The sequence below is a fragment of the Pelobates fuscus genome, chromosome 12, assembly GCF_036172605.1.
Source record: "Pelobates fuscus isolate aPelFus1 chromosome 12, aPelFus1.pri, whole genome shotgun sequence".
Taxonomy (NCBI): Eukaryota; Metazoa; Chordata; class Amphibia; order Anura; family Pelobatidae; genus Pelobates; species Pelobates fuscus.
Window position 1 is genome coordinate 7,064,864 of NC_086328.1, and position 17,286 is coordinate 7,082,149.

General features: G+C 44.9%; 1 protein-coding gene across 1 annotated transcript in view; it reads left to right on the forward strand.

Moving 5' to 3' along the window:
- Positions 1 to 523: 523 nt before the first annotated feature.
- Positions 524 to 17,286, forward strand: part of PHLPP2 (PH domain and leucine rich repeat protein phosphatase 2) — a 29,471-nt gene continuing 12,708 nt past the window's right edge. The window contains exons 1-3 of the mRNA XM_063438633.1: positions 524 to 623; positions 2,321 to 2,565; positions 12,002 to 12,135. Of these exons, the coding sequence (XP_063294703.1) occupies positions 534 to 623; positions 2,321 to 2,565; positions 12,002 to 12,135 (469 nt within the window). The 5' untranslated portion in view covers positions 524 to 533. The remainder of the gene's footprint in view (positions 624 to 2,320; positions 2,566 to 12,001; positions 12,136 to 17,286) is intronic.

Sequence of the window (17,286 nt, forward strand, 5' to 3'; positions counted from 1 at the left end):
GCTCTGTCATACACTCAGACACATTACTGGGAGTATTATTGTTGTGGAGCTCTGTTATACACTCAGACACATTACTGGGAGTATTATTGCTGTGGAGCTCTGTTATACACTCAGTCACATTACTGGAAGTATTATTGCTGTGGAGCTCTGTTATACACTCAGACACATTACTGGAAGTATTATTGCTGTGGAGTAATAATATATGCTCTATTTTTGAGGTGTTTATTAATATAAAAGTTTCCATGATTGATTTTTCCCAATTTAGTTAGTCTATACAGTTGGCTGGGGAGAGTTGGAATTGTAGTCACACCTGCCCTGAGTGGGAGATAGAAGCTCACTGCCAGTAACAAAGATGGCCGCCGTGGGTAGTGTCGCATGCGCGCAGGGTAGGCGGAGGTGACTGTCATTGGCTGGGCCATGTGTGTGTGTGCGGCTGCGCTGTGATTGGCTGACTCGGTCAGGCTGTCACCTGCTCCTGGGCGGGGTCTGCCGGGATTGGCCGAGCTGCTGTCACTGTCATTCGGTCTGTGAGGATGGACGGACACACACCGGGCCCGGGGCAGCCGGGGGAGGGAGGGCCTGAGCCACCGCCACCCAGGGCAGCCGGGATCCGGGTACTCAAGGTCAGCTCCAGGAGGAGTGAGGGGGCCAGACTGGGGGCATGCTGGCTGGGGGGCGCTGCGGGGTTAGTGGGCACGGTGGGGGCGCCCTGGGCAAGGTGGGGGCACGGTGTGGGCAGTGTGGGGGCGCCCTGGACACAGTGGGGGCACCCTGGGCAAGGTGGGGGCAGTGTGGGGGGCTGGGCACGGTGGGGGCGCCCTGGACACGGTGTGGGGGGCTGGGCAAGGTGGGGGCAGTGTGGGGGGCTGGGCACGGTGGGGGCACCATGGGCAAGGTGGGGGCAGTGTGGGGGGCTGGGCACGGTGGGGGCGCCCTGGACACGGTGGGGGGCTGGGCAAGGTGTGGCCAATGTTGGGGGCTGGGCAAGGTGGGGGCAGTGTGGGGGCGCCCTGGACACGATGTGGGCAGTGTGGGGGACTGGGCAAGGTGGGGGCGCCCTGGAGACGGTGTGGGCAGTGTGGGGGACTGGGCAAGGTGGGGGCAGTGTGGGGGCGCCCTGGACACGGTGTGGGCAGTGTGGGGGGCTGGGCAAAGTGGGGGCAGTGTGGGGGCGCCCTGGACACGGTGTGGGCAGTGTGGGGGGCTGGGCAAGGTGGGGGCGCCCTGGGAACGGTGTGGGCAGTCTGGGGGGGCTGGGCATGGTGGGGGCGCCCTGGGCATATAGGGGAACTCTGGAGGTTGTTCTGGCTGGGGAAGGTGGGGCAGTGGGGGGGCGGTATAATGTGTATTCTAGGGGAATTGTGTGGGCACTCTGGGTATGGCTTGTGTATGGGTACCCTGGGAATGTTGGGGGTTATCCTGGTTGTTATTTTTGAGGGTTTGTTGGGCGTGCGTTGAATTATTTTTGTAATCCTGTGCCTGGGGATAGCCGGATTATAATTTAATGTTGGGATGGCAGGCGTGGTACAGGGACATTGTGAAATTCAGTTAGATACTTAAATGTTCGATAAATATTCAAGAAGTTGCAGAGCATGCATTATGTTTCCCATGATTGAGTCTCCACTTAGCCTGGCTGTGCGTTTGGAAACGTATGTCTGAAATATGTGGGATGCCACTGTCCGCCAACAGCAAGATAATGGAATGATGGGAGATACAGGGAGAGTGAAGACTAATTATATTTCCTTAGAATAGATTAGTTGTGACCAAAGTAGCTTCCCAGCGTTTATGGAGCAGCTGCTCAGGCAATCACAGATACAGTACTTTTAAGACCACTGCTAGCGCACAGGCCGTACTCAAGGTGGCATTAACTTGGGTTATCGTGAAATCTGTAATCACCAGAAAGAATTAAATGTGTATGGTTTGGTAATCATTTTAATCAGAGGACCTGATACTGAGTAGGTCAAACTAATGGACAAGTTGATGGGGAATGCATTGTGAAAGTAGAGGTCATTTTAGAGGCATTAGACCAGGAACCCCATGAGAAAAGGTGGACTGGTCATGTGTGGCGAGGAATGTACAGGAGAGATATGATAAGGTAATACTGTTTGCAGAGAACAAGGGGAAAGCGATAGGGAGATTAAACCGGGCACGTGTGACATGGGGGATGTGGGTTTGAATAAATTCCAGGAGTGTTGACTTGAGGGAAAGTTGGGACACATTGTACACATGTAAAGCGTATGACGTAATCATTCTATGTACATTACGCTGGTGCAGACTGATCACTGTTACTTTGTATCTCGTTTGATTGTTTCTCCTGCAGAGGAACATGAAACGCAGCGGGAGCAGGAACTGCCTGAGCCAGAAGAGCTGCCTGGGATCCCGGGAGAGAGAGTGGCTGAGGGAGGATCCGAACAGGGGATGTGTGTATGTTTATGCAGCAGATCAGGCCAGCTCGGTCCCCGACCTGCACGTGGTTCTCTGCACAGTGGACACATCGGCCCTTGAAATCTGTGCTAGTGAGGGCAAAGAAGGCTTGTACGTACAGCTCAATGGAGACCTGGTCAGGTGAGAGTAGAGAGCGAGGCTGTCACTTTGTGTAATGTGTGATGGTACAAGGGATTCTACTTCATGTACTTGGGTGTTTGGCAGTTTCTTTTGGGAAAGCTGCCTCCGCTAAGGAGTTTTTGATAATTGTGTGATATGTATGTTTTAGAACCTGTCATAGTTACATAGCTGAAAAGAGACTTGCGTCCATCAAGTTCAGCCTTCCTCACATATGTTGTTGCTTTTGATCAAAAAGAAGGCAAAAAACCCAGTCTGAAGCACTTCCAATTTTGCCACAAACTAGGAAAAAATTCCTTCTTGACCCCAAAATAGCAGTCAGATGTCTCCTTGGATCAAGCAGCTATTACCCCACTATACCTGTACGTTATGTTTTTGCAAGAATTTATCCAATTGCAGTTTTAACATCTGTAGTGACTGACAAAACCACCTCTTCAGGCAGAGAATTCCATATCCTTATTGCTCTTACTGTATACAAACCTTTTCTTTGACTTAGATGTAATCTCCTTTCTTCCAGCCTAAATGTGTGACATTGTGTCCTATGTATAGCCATGTTTATGAATAGATTTCCAGATAAAGGTTTGTACTGGCCCCGAATATATTTGTATAAAGTTACCATATCCCCTCTCAGGTGACGTTTTTCCGAACTAAACAGATTTTATTTTTTTTAACCTTTCTTCATAACTAAAATGCTCCATTCCTTTCATGTTCTGTGTGACTGTTTTATGTGAATGTATAACTTTTTTTTAAAGTTTTATTTTTTATTATTAAAGGGACACTATAGTAACCAAAACAACTTCATCTTAATGAAGCAGTTTTGGTGTATAGATCATGCCCCTGCAGTCTCACTGCTCAATTCGGAGTTAATTTAGGAGTTAAATCACTTTGTTTCTGTTTCTGCAGCCTTGGATGTGACTGACACAGCATGCATGAAAACAAAATGGTTTCATTTTCAATCAGATGTAAACTTTTTTTTTTCTAAATGCAATAATTATATTGCAGGGTTAACTCCTCCTAGAGGGAACTTCCTGATTTCTAGCAAAGATTTTCTTTGCTAGAGCGTCACTGGCGTCGTTCTTTTTCCCATAGGAAAGCATTGAAAATCTTTTTCAATGCTTTCCTATGGGGAGCGCTAATGGGCATTAGGTCTCCTCGGGCCGGTGGGCGGGATCAGTCTTGCCCACTGGCCGACGCAATGCAGAGGAGGAGCGGCGCGGAGGAGGAGACAGCGACGAGGGACATCGCCGCTGCCTCAGGTAAGTGACTGAAGGGGTTTTCACCCCTTCAGCAACTGGGGATTGGGTGGTGGGAGGGAGAGGGTACCTCCAGTGCCAGGAAAACGGATTGTTTTCCTGGCACTGGAGCTTCCCTTTAATTACATACAGGAGGCTCCTGCAGGGTCTAGCACGCTATTAACCGAGCAGGAGATTAGAAATTCTAGATTAAACAGAATTTGCAGTAAAGGAAGTTTAAACATTAGACCTCTTTACAGGAAGTATTTATGAAGGCTGTGTAAGTCACATGCAAGGAGGTGTGGCTAGGGCTGCATAAACAGTGTATTAACTCCTAAATAGGAGAGAATTGAGCAGTGCAATGTCAGAGGCACGATCTCTACACCAAAACTGCTTCAGTAAGCTAAAATTGTTTTGGGGACTATAGTATCACTTTAAGATAAGATCTATTATAAACACTGGCAATCAGTGGAAGCATTCCTGGTTTCCCTTGGTGATTACCCACAAAATTGATCTTTATGCGTGTTCACTCTTGTGTCCAATAAACCAGTAAGTTGGCAGCATAATTCCTATATTGCGAACACACCATCATTTTTCAGATTCCATCTTGCTGAATCAATAAGATAAATACAGTTGCGTTGGGCTCAACTAATCGGTTGCTGGTTTGGTTACGTCCGAGAGCATCCTCTAAGATGTTTGATCCCCCCCCCTGCTCCCCATGAGAAAAAAATATATAATTTGGTATTTTATAATATTTTCCACCAATCTTGTTCCCTAGCTGTGTGTTTCATGCAGACATGTGCCATTATGTGTTTGAAATCACTAATAATATAGTTTTGCGGGCACATGATTCATATGTTTTTGTTTTTTTTAGGGATATATACTAAAGCGAGAACTGTCGGGAATTCAAAGTGAATTTCACATTTTAGGCCAGCTATGCTTCCAGTTTGGTTACATTGACATTTAATTTGAATTCCTGACAATACTCACTTACGTACATTAACCCTATTAATGTTTTATATTTTTTTATCATCTGTTAATTAAAACTATGTCGCGGCCATAACGCTCACTGATATTTCACATCTAAAATACCGGAACTTTTTCCCTTCAGATGTTAATGCTACAATTTAAACGTTTCTTTCGAAGTTATACAATGTCTTACCTCTCCCCTATCTTCTGGGTCTGGGAAATTCCACCTCTTGGATAGTCCGTAACAGCCACATCCCCCTCCTCTGTGTCAGTGCGAGATTACCCTGGTGTTTGGTGCTTTCTGTTGTGTAACTAAACCAATTTACTGCATGAAGGTAGCAGCTGGATTACGTAACAATTCCAAATCTTGTTTATTTTTCTATTTTTATATTTTTTTTGGTCAGGGCAACATTCGTTGTATAGGTCAGTTTTGCGGTACCTACCATACGCAGTAATTTTGTAATGCATAACACTGTTAAAGTAATGATGTGTTTTAATGGGGCTCGTGAGATTTTATATTTGAACGCGGCCATTGCTGTCCACATCTAGCCCGCATCTGAACAGCCATGTTTTATAAATGAGCTTTCATACGGTAGGTCACAATTTTAGATTATATTGGGTAATACAACGGTCGGCCATTTTTGTGTAGGGAATTTAGCAGCCAATGGCTCAGCTCCCTATTGGCTGAAGTTATATGCAGCAGCCAATAGGAATTACACGTTACAGGTGCTGTTGGAATGTTTAGGGTTATGTCTAAAATTATCATGTTCACTCGTGTGTATTTTCTGGCCTCTTCCCCATTTTTTTATGCATCAAATTATTCCTTGCTGTGCCTCTTGTCAATTTGCTGTTGTTTTTTTTTTATTCACAAATGTAATACTTTCAATGTATAAAAAAGAGAAAAGTTCAGCTTTCTCCCCAGATTGGAGGCAGTGCATCATGCACTTTGCCATAAAAGACCCCCAAATGCACCAGTTGTCTGCATGCCTTGGGGAGGGTAGGTAGGATCCACTCTTATTTTCTGCTGGAGCGCATGCATACTGCCATCTCTGCTCCTTGGAGACTTTATATACCCAGCCACAACTACCTGGCAGCCAGGTGCTGTTTAGCTCTGTTGTAGGTGTGCTATCACCAGTCCTTTAGCAAACCTTGAGGACTAGCAAGGTAAAACTTTTTGCTTTTACTTTGGTTTTGGGCCTTTTGCCCCCTATTTAATTCATTTGGGAATTTTTCTTTCTTTTCTTTTCTAGTATGTCTAATCCTGAAACGTGTAGAGAAAGGAACGTGCCTGTCCAAGTCCAGGCGCCATATTTGTGCATCCTGCAGTCAGCCTAAGCATGATCAGGATATACAAAGATCTGTAATATTAGTTTGAAAGAAGCAGAGGAAGAATCTAAGAAAGCTGATGTTTCCGGTCTTGGTTCCAATCTCCAACAAACTTTTGGTGAGATAAGAGAAGCAGATATTCAAGCGTCTCTGTCATCTGAATGGTGCTTAAGACCCTCTCAAAAAAATAAGAAGCATAAATGGGAAGAGTCTTTAGACTCACGTACAGATTCCTCAGGCAGTTTTTCTTCTGAGGATTCTGATGCTCCATCGGATGATGATTTTGCATTTCCTGATGAATTCTTACTTACACTCATTAGAGAAGTTTCATTGTGTATGTAAGATAATCCAGACCTTAGCAAACATGAGAAAATGAAATCCATCTTGCTCCACCCTAAGCTTAAATATCTCATGCTCAGAGAGTGGAGATATCCTTCCAAGAAGGTTGTTGTTGCCAAATACTTTACAACTATATTTCTATTCACGAAGAAGACAACAAGAAACAGGAAGAATTCCAGAGAGAAGACTTATCCATTGCACAATTGGGCAAAAGGACCACTCTGCCTATTGGAGATTTTAGCGGATTGCAGGATGTCGTAGACAAGGAATCGGAAAGAAAGAAACATTTTCTAACCAATGCTGCACAGTGTAAGGCCTCGATTATGGGATCTTCTGTAGCAAAGGCAAAACTCGCCTGGTTGGACTCACTGGGAAACATTTGTGGGAGAATCGAAAGAGGCTCCAGTCAAACTTCTGCAAAATATCAGAATGGCTTCTGTTTTTGTTTATTGGCAGACTCTACTTCGGAAGCTTTTAACCCCTTAAGGACCAATCTTCTGGAATAAAAGGGAATCATGACATGTCACACATGTCATGTGTCCTTAAGGGGTTAAACTGCCGGCCAAATCAATGGGACTTTCTACTCTGGCAAGAAGGGCAGTCTGGCTGAGAAGATGGTCTGCAGCCTCTGCATCCAGGCAATATTTATGTGATATGTCAATGGAACAGGGGAGACTGTTTTTTTTATTTGTTCTTTTTTGGTTCCTAACTAGATGATCTTCGAAAACATATGGTGGAAAGGAAGACCAGCACCAGAAAAGAAAAAGGACCGTTGGAACAGGAAATTCAAAAGTCCTCTTAAAAGTGGGTACCTTTGTTCCACAGTTCAGTCTCTCATTGTGTCAAGAAATTTTCATGGTTTCGAAGTTCTAAACCTGGTCCAGAAAATTATTTCGAAGAACTTCAGCCCACAGATTACTTTGAAGGGACTTACACAAAACTCTTTTTAGTAAAGAAACCAGACGGCTCATTCAGACCAATTTTAGATCTCGATAAAGTTCATCTTAACTTTACACAGAAAAGATTCAGTCTGGAGACCACAGTTTTAGCCACATGTATTATCAAAGATAAGGACTGGTCACATTTCTTTTGGACCTACACTTTCCCATTGCAGAGGAAAGCAGAACATGTTTTAAGATTTTGTATTTCAGTAAAAAGCTAACTTTTTCATTACCAGTTCAGAAGTCTTCCCTTTGGCCTTTTCTCTACTTGTCAGGTTTTAACAAAAGATCTAGAAGTTATTGCTGAAGCTTCGAGAAAAGAAGGTCTTCACATTGTCCCTTACCTATACGATTGGCTATTGAAAACAAACTCCGCAACAAAACCTCTTCAGGATAACCAAACCGCTTCAAAGTACATAGAAAACCATGGCTGGATTCTAAATGATCAAGAAACAGAATTGGTTCCACAAAAAGAATTCCATTTTTAAGTCCGATCATAGAATCCTCTCTAATGAAGATTTTTTTCTTCCTACAGAAAAAAAAAAAAAGAGGCCATGAGTGTCCTGGGTCTCTTTACATCAGACATTCCAACAGTCAACTGGGTGAAGGCAAGAATGGAACCATGGAACAGAGAGCAGGCGTCACTGGGTCAACTTGTGAAAATTTAGCTGGATATAATGAAAAGTTTCACTTGATGCGAACATTCAGGATTCTTTTCACAAAGCCTACTAAAACATTCTAATTACTACATATACTTCAGAGGGCGGCTGGGGGGCACGCAGGCGAACCTGTCTGTAAATGGACAGTGGACAACTTGGGATTCCAAGGGGGGAAAAAGAAGAGGGAAAACAGTCTAACATGGGAATACAAGTTTGTGGAAAAACATAATTTAGGTGCAGCACTGTATCGATCAGCTGCCATTGTTTCATACAATGGATACTTTTTATATTCTTTATGTGGAGGATTCCAATTTGTAAATAGATTACTGGAACAAAATCATGGCACTGCCATCGTGCCCGTGTTAGGTAAGGATTAAAAGCAATGTATCTCTATGAGAAGCAATCACTTCTCGGCTGTCTGCTGGAGTGTGCCTTTAAATAAAGGGATATTCCACCACCATAGCCACTCTCTCATTCCATTGGGATAATATTGTGATGGTCCTCAGTCCCCACAGTGACAGTGTGCGAACATACACTGGCTGTTTGGCCACTTGTTCATGTGACCTTCAAAGGTTTTAGTCCCTTACACGTAATATGTCTGTGCTCACTCCAGCCACGAACCATGTGATGGAAGGACCGGCCAATGCCTTTCTTTCCCGTAATATTACGTGGGTTGTGTTTGCAGGAGGTGGTAGAGGTTGAAAACATTTTATAGAAAAGACAAAATTCTTTTAACAATGTGAACCTGCATTAATTATTTGTAAAGGGGTATGACAAATCGGGAATTGCCGTATACTTTATATTTGTAATACAGAGGGCTATGATTCAAGGTGCATGGACAGTGTTTTATGTTCGTTGGGTGCGTCCGGATATCAGGAGAATGTGTGGATTAAAAAAACAATAATTTGTAAAAAAAAAAAATAAAAAAAAATGAAATGGCACGAGAGGATCTCTGAGAATTGCTGTGGTCCCTTCTCTTAGTCTGTGACTTTCTTTGAGAAGTGGAACCTCACTTTTCCAACCACAAGCCGTGGCAGGGGACAGGATGTCTGCAGCAGTGAGAAAGCCGTCCATTGAAGGATCGAGCTTCTTTTAGTTTTACTTCTTTTCTTAAACAAGTCTTATTGCTCTTTGCCTTTGAGGATATCACCTCTGCTCCACTAACAATTTCCTACGTTAATCAGCGCACAGTGCCGGGCTTTATCATATCTCCTGCCACTCACCGACGTCCTCTCTGCTAATCTCATTAGACTGTCAAAGCAAATCCCATATTGGACAGAAGTTGTAGAAGGATATGGGGACACTGGCTTTCTCTTGCATTGTTCACCTCTCCCTCTTTTACGCGTGTCCTCCACCTGGGATGCCCTTTTTGGAACTTTATTGGCATGTTCCTCATTTCTTGCTGAAGTTTAGTCATAGAAACATCTAATGTTGTTTTTTGAATACTTCATTATTCATCATTCTTGATGACTCATTTTGCATTTCATCCACAAGACGTGACTGTTTTTGGCTAGACCTGAGTTGTACCTTTTCTGGGGTTTTTCTCTGTTTTCTGAAATTCCATTTTTGTTCTTTCAGACTTTCTTTAATTTTGGTTCTGTTTGTTGTATACCCATCGATACGTTCATAGTGAAATCTTAATTAAAACATTAAACATATTTAACCAGTAAAAGTCCAACAAGCACATAGATGGTGTTGGTAAAGAATATTAAATCTCCTGATATGTTTCACTCTGTTTGTATTATCTGTTCGCCACCAGGCCTTCCCTGGCAATGTTTATCCATTACTGTTGTCATGCGATACAGATCTAAAGGAGAATTTGTTTTTGCCCCATTTATGGCCATAACAGTTTGCCATTCATTTTCCTTTTGTTGAATCTGCCCGGTGCCCTAAAACCTGTTTAATAGTTTTGTTCTGTTTACCAGCCCTGAAGTGATTGCAGTGGTTTTACGAGCTTGTTTGTGGAGGAAATGGACTGAAAGCCTCACGGAGCTAAAACGAGGTTTAAATTTGTATTAATATACATGTGCAGCATGCTGTGGGCAGGAAGTAACATTCAACCCTGTGATATTGTTAAATGTTGCCGGACAGTACTGCCAGAGAAATGTCTACCGACTGTATCAAGGAGCCCACTTGGGATGGTCTCAAATGGATCAAATGTCACATCTGGTGAATCCTATTACTAATAACTACATAGCTCAAACATATTCTGCAGTACTGTGCAATAGGTCTAAGAGAAGGTTAATGGTTTAGTGGTGAATACTATGTTAATTCATTCTTTTTAGACGTGGGCAGCCATAAAGGACAGAAATAAGAAAATGCAATGCAAGAAGGAATGGATCCCACTCCGGGCAAGAGTGAGCGATTCCAGACTGGTAAATCAACGAAAGAGTGCTGAATTCAAAGAAAACCAATGTACCAATTAAAACCTTGATAGGATAAACAACCACGGAACCTCACAGGGAGCTAATTCAGAACAGTGTATCAAAATGTAAATGTTATTGTAGTCCCTAAAATAAAAATCGATACAGTTGTTCAATATATTCCCACTAGGGGGAGTGGTAAGCAATTGCCTCTGATTATATAAGTGGGATGCCCATAGTGACTATCCTTATCAGTAGCTATTGTTGGACGCAATCAATAGTCAGGAAAAAAATGTCACAGGGGGATAATCCACTAAACCGTGCATTGTTATGTTCACTAGGAGGAACAACCGCATAAAAGGTAGTGAACGGATGCATGTCAAAGAGTGGTATAGATCGAGGGTGAAATAAACGTAGAAATGGCTAAAAAAGAGAGCTGCTAGAAGGTCACTGCTACTATGCAGATATCAGGTTCCTATCTGTCACTCTCTCAAAAACAAACAAAAAAGATCCTAGATAATCCCACCTACAAAGTTAAGCTACAGTCACTAAACGCAGGTGATGACTGTCAATGATAGTGAAAAGTCTGCAGCTCCTATGTAAACCCCTTCATCCGTGTTCTATAGTAGTGATGGAACCTGAAGTAGCTAACTCCTGAATATCCCCTTCGAGGGCGTTCTAAGCTAGAAAGGTTCAATACCATAGCAAACCCGTCCTCTCCCCAATCCTAATCAAGATAGAAAAAAAAAAACCTTATACTAAAGTGCTAAACGTGCAAATGCTAAAAAGTGACAAGACTAAGGTTTCCGAAATTAGAAAACATGCGCAGTTGACCTATTCACGGATTGTACCACCTGCCTGAACACCGCTCATTTTTAAAGATTTTTGCACAGAACACGGTTGTTCGGCAGCCCTTGGAAGTCATAATGGATTGTTTGCGCATGTTGTTTGTCTCTTTCCTACATGGCTGCCAAGGACTAATTTCTGGGTCCAGCAGGGTTTGTTTTATTTTTGTGAAAGTTGGTGGGATTTTCATGTGGGTCCAGGAGAATTTAAAATATAAATAAGTTTCCAGAGAAGGGTTACACGAATGTGTTATGGTAGACTGTATGTATGTCGGTGTGCCAGACAGCAAGCAGAGGTGAGAATTTTTTTTTTTAATTAAATCCGTCTTACTTTTGCTAAATGGGACTTTTAACGGGTGCGGCCATTTGAAATAACTTGTTAACCGGTCAGGCTGATGGTAATTTTCCTGCACACGGTTGATAGAAATCGCAAAACATGCGCAGCATCCCTATCTCTCAAAAATCCGCATCAGTCGAAAATCTTCAGCTTTTATTTTTTACATGAAAGAAGCTTGTGAAATCTCCGGGAGGGTGGGAAAAGACGCAGTACTCACCTGATGTATTCAGCACACTGTAAGCACTTAATCATAAACGTATAATAGACTATAATGACTTCATTGACACAGGGAGTCTGGAAACAAATGGTTAATGCAATGATAATCCGATTGCCAGGCTCAGATGTTTGGAAGCTCACCCATGAGATTCTGGGTCGGACTTTGTATGTGATAATCAGCTGGATACTAACGTGTATTTTCTGCTCGGCAGGAAGCTGGACCCACAGGAGCGGCCGCTGCACATGATTTACACATACCTGGCGGATTTGGGTTTCCAGGACGCTTCACGGATCCAGGAAGAAGCCGCATACTCGGACCTCAGCTGCATGATCCGATTTTACAGCGGTAAGGACTTCCTTTAACAATATCAAGACGTGTTTGAAACCACATTACCAGGTGCACACATCTAGATTTACTAGTCAGAAGGGGGGAAGCTACTAGCCAACCTACTACTAGCCATGGATTAATTGTGGATATTTCCCTTTAATTCCCTTTATCTGTACAATACTTGAATGTTTGGTTAGATCTCCACAACAGTGTTGCAGCAGCTGATAGAGCGGCATTTCAAATATATTTTTATTTTAAGCGCCTATTTGTATGTACAGAGCACTTTCCCCATGGGTTCTGCTTATTTTGGAATTTACCCCTAGGTTTTCTTACTTAATCAATGTGAGGGCGTAAGTCAGACGTCCCGGGAAATGAGAGATTATCAGAGATAAGAATGTTAAAACTGGACACACAAAGGCTTTCAGTCAACCGCATTAAATCTGTCTACATCCAGTAAAATCTGCCTTGCTGCACTACACTTTATAGAGGAAATGTCACACTTGGACTCTTCATGTGATGATTGGGGCCAGGTGTATAGAACAAAAATCTATTCATTTCTCTGTGGTTGGCACTGCCATCTTCCCCCAATGCACAGGATCACAGAAAGATGATTTGTCTCCATTGGATGTTACTATGTGTCTTTTAGTGCAACTAAAAATGTAAAAGAGGAAAAACGAATTTTCATTTAGAGTGTACCCTTTCCACACATCGTATCACAATAGAACGTATAGAGACGTCTTCTGCTTTTACAATTCCATCCCTGAGCGGTAAAAGGATTGGCACCCGGTCCAGATCTAATATATTGTACATTGCCGGGATAACTTCATTCCATCAAATTAAATAAAAGAGCAGCACCCTTCATTTATCTATGGTAGAAATTGGATCCTTTAATTTAAACTTATTGAAAATCAATGTCCTATGACCTATGTAAGCTTTGGTCTTTTATTAATAAAGTGTTACTGTCAGCAGTCACTGCTGGGCTGAGAGTGCCGAGCGTGCTTTCTGTGCTGGGCTGAGAGTGCCGAGCGCGCTTTCTGTGCTGGGCTGAGAGTGCCGAGTGTGCTTTCTGTGCTGGGCTGAGAGTGCCGAGTGTGCTTTCTGTGCTGGGCTGAGAGTGCCGAGTGTGCTTTCTGTGCTGGGCTGAGAGTGCCGAGCGTGCTTTCTGTGCTGGGCTGAGAGTGCCGAGCGCGCTTTCTGTGCTGGGCTGAGAGTGCCGAGCGCGCTTTCTGTGCTGGGCTGAGAGTGCCGAGCGTGCTTTCTGTGCTGGGCTGAGAGTGCCGAGTGTGCTTTCTGTGCTGGGCTGAGAGTGCCGAGTGTGCTTTCTGTGCTGGGCTGAGAGTGCCGAGCGTGCTTTCTGTGCTGGGCTGAGAGTGCCGAGCGTGCTTTCTGTGCTGGGCTGAGAGTGCCGAGCGCGCTTTCTGTGCTGGGCTGAGAGTGCCGAGCGTGCTTTCTGTGCTGGGCTGAGAGTGCCGAGCGTGCTTTCTGTGCTGGGCTGAGAGTGCCGAGCGCGCTTTCTGTGCTGGGCTGAGAGTGCCGAGCGTGCTTTCTGTGCTGGGCTGAGAGTGCCGAGCGCACTTTCTGTGCTGGGCTGAGAGTGCCGAGCGTGCTTTCTGTGCTGGGCTGAGAGTGCCGAGTGTGCTTTCTGTGCTGGGCTGAGAGTGCCGAGTGTGCTTTCTGTGCTGGGCTGAGAGTGCCGAGCGTGCTTTCTGTGCTGGGCTGAGAGTGCCGAGCGTGCTTTCTGTGCTGGGCTGAGAGTGCCGAGCGCGCTTTCTGTGCTGGGCTGAGAGTGCCGAGCGCGCTTTCTGTGCTGGGCTGAGAGTGCCGAGCGTGCTTTCTGTGCTGGGCTGAGAGTGCCGAGTGTGCTTTCTGTGCTGGGCTGAGAGTGCCGAGTGTGCTTTCTGTGCTGGGCTGAGAGTGCCGAGCGTGCTTTCTGTGCTGGGCTGAGAGTGCCGAGCGTGCTTTCTGTGCTGGGCTGAGAGTGCCGAGCGTGCTTTCTGTGCTGGGCTGAGAGTGCCGAGCGTGCTTTCTGTGCTGGGCTGAGAGTGCCGAGCGCGCTTTCTGTGCTGGGCTGAGAGTGCCGAGTGTGCTTTCTGTGCTGGGCTGAGAGTGCCGAGTGTGCTTTCTGTGCTGGGCTGAGAGTGCCGAGCGTGCTTTCTGTGCTGGGCTGAGAGTGCCGAGCGTGCTTTCTGTGCTGGGCTGAGAGTGCCGAGCGCGCTTTCTGTGCTGGGCTGAGAGTGCCGAGCGCGCTTTCTGTGCTGGGCTGAGAGTGCCGAGCGCGCTTTCTGTGCTGGGCTGAGAGTGCCGAGCGCGCTTTCTGTGCTGGGCTGAGAGTGCCGAGCGCGCTTTCTGTGCTGGGCTGAGAGTGCCGAGCGCGCTTTCTGTGCTGGGCTGAGAGTGCCGAGCGCGCTTTCTGTGCTGGGCTGAGAGTGCCGAGCGCGCTTTCTGTGCTGGGCTGAGAGTGCCGAGCGCGCTTTCTGTGCTGGGCTGAGAGTGCCGAGCGCGCTTTCTGTGCTGGGCTGAGAGTGCCGAGCGCGCTTTCTGTGCTGGGCTGAGAGTGCCGAGCGCGCTTTCTGTGCTGGGCTGAGAGTGCCGAGCGCGCTTTCTGTGCTGGGCTGAGAGTGCCGAGCGCGCTTTCTGTGCTGGGCTGAGAGTGCCGAGCGCGCTTTCTGTGCTGGGCTGAGAGTGCCGAGCGCGCTTTCTGTGCTGGGCTGAGAGTGCCGAGCGCGCTTTCTGTGCTGGGCTGAGAGTGCCGAGCGCGCTTTCTGTGCTGGGCTGAGAGTGCCGAGCGCGCTTTCTGTGCTGGGCTGAGAGTGCCGAGCGCGCTTTCTGTGCTGGGCTGAGAGTGCCGAGCGCGCTTTCTGTGCTGGGCTGAGAGTGCCGAGCGCGCTTTCTGTGCTGGGCTGAGAGTGCCGAGCGCGCTTTCTGTGCTGGGCTGAGAGTGCCGAGCGCGCTTTCTGTGCTGTATGTGTTGTGTTGTGCTGTGCGTGCCTTCTGTGCTGTATGTGTTGTGTTGTGCTGTGCGTGCCCTGCAGATAGAAAGTCCCATACAATCGTTCTGCCTGAGGCAGTAGGTGTAAAAACACTGTTTTACAGGTAGTTGGAACCAGAATGATTACTTCATGTAAAGGTCATTCAGTGACTCTCCCCATGCTGTCTGTGTCAGATCACATAGATTGTATCTGGATTTTATCACCGCTCTGCCATAAACCAGTCACCTTCTCTCACCCCATTCTCCTAGAAAGTGCCATGTCTGCACTGTGGGCTCATTAGCTGCTCACGTGGATCTATCCTGTGCAAGGAGGAGGGTAAAGGTGGCATTAGGTGTGGTTTTCACTTTACTTTTCGTGCTGTCTATAGAGTTATAGGGCTGTCAATTTTATATATACAAATAAACTCGACTGCACCTACAAAGAGTTAGAGACATCCTTCAGTAAAACCTGTATACGTGGTGTAACGAACCACTTGTGTAACTGTTACACATACTGTACCTCACACTAAAACGCCTGTATAACAGCTGTACTTACTGTACCTCGCACTAAAACCCCTGTATAACTGCTGTATTTACTGTACCTCACACTAAAACCCCTGTATAACAGCGGTATTTACTGTACCTCACACTAAAACCCCTGTATAACAGCGGTACTCACTGTACCTCACACTAAAACCCCTGTATAACAGCGGTACTCACTGTACCTCACACTAAAACACCTGTATAACAGCGGTATTTACTGTACCTCACACTAAAACCCCTGTATAACAGCGGTACTCACTGTACCTCACACTAAAACCCCTGTATAACAGCGGTACTTACTGTACCTCGCACTAAAACCCCTGTATAACAGCGGTATTTACTGTACCTCACACTAAAACCCCTGTATAACAGCGGTACTCACTGTACCTCACACTAAAACCCCTGTATAACAGCGGTACTCACTGTACCTCACACTAAAACACCTGTATAACAGCGGTACTCACTGTACCTCACACTAAAACCCCTGTATAACAGCGGTACTCACTGTACCTCACACTAAAACCCCTGTATAACAGCGGTACTTACTGTACCTCACACTAAAACCCCTGTATAACAGCGGTACTTACTGTACCTCGCACTAAAACCCCTGTATAACAGAGGTACTTACTGTACCTCACACTAAAACCCCTGTATAACTGCTGTGCCTCGCACTAAAACCCCTGTATAACAGCTGTACTTACTGTAACTCACACCAGATTGCATGCTGCCTTACCTTTTATTACAACAATGTAGTACAATTTTTGCTTTTTCTCCCTGTTTGTGTACCTCACTAATCAATTCTCAGCCATTTAGGAGTTAAATCACTTTTGTTTCTGTTTATGCAGCCCTATCCACACCTCCACTGGCTGTGACTGACGCAGTCTGAATGAACGCAAAATGATTTCATTTTCAATCAGAAGTAACTTGCTTTAGAAGTTTTTATCTCCTGCTCTGTAAATTGAACTTTAATTACATACAGGAGACTCCTGCAAGGTCTAACAAGCTATTAACATTGCAGGAGATGAGACATTCTGCATTTGCAATAAAGGAAGTTTAAACATTAGATCTCTCCTCACAGGAAGTGTTTATGAAGGCTGTGTAAGTCACATGCAGGGAGGTGGGGCTAATACTGCATGAACAAAGTGATTGAAGTCCTCATTGACAGAGAATTGAGCAGTGAGACTGCAGGAACATGATCTCTACACCAAAACTGCTTCAGTAAGCTAAAGGGACACTATAGTCACCAATACAACATTAAATACATATATTAGTAGAGCTATGAGCACGCACTTATTAACATATTGCTTTATTTCTTCCAGTGTTAATTTTGTCGACTAACAATTTTAGATTGTTCCAGATTTAAGTCGATGAAAATTTTGGATAAAACTAAAACAATTCAGATAAAATGGCTTTTTAGTCCAAAGTCTATGACTAAAACTTAATTGAAATTCGCTGCCAAAATTAACACTGATTTCTTCATGTTAAAGTATATAGATGTCAATGTTTCAGTCCCCGTTCGGGACTTTAGTCACAACAAATTAAAATATTTTATTTTATTTTTTTAATTAAAAAGTGTTGTATATACGGTATATAAAATTCAGGTGATTTCAGTGTTAAAATGGTGGGAGACTAAAAGGTCGTGGTACTAAGGTGTAATG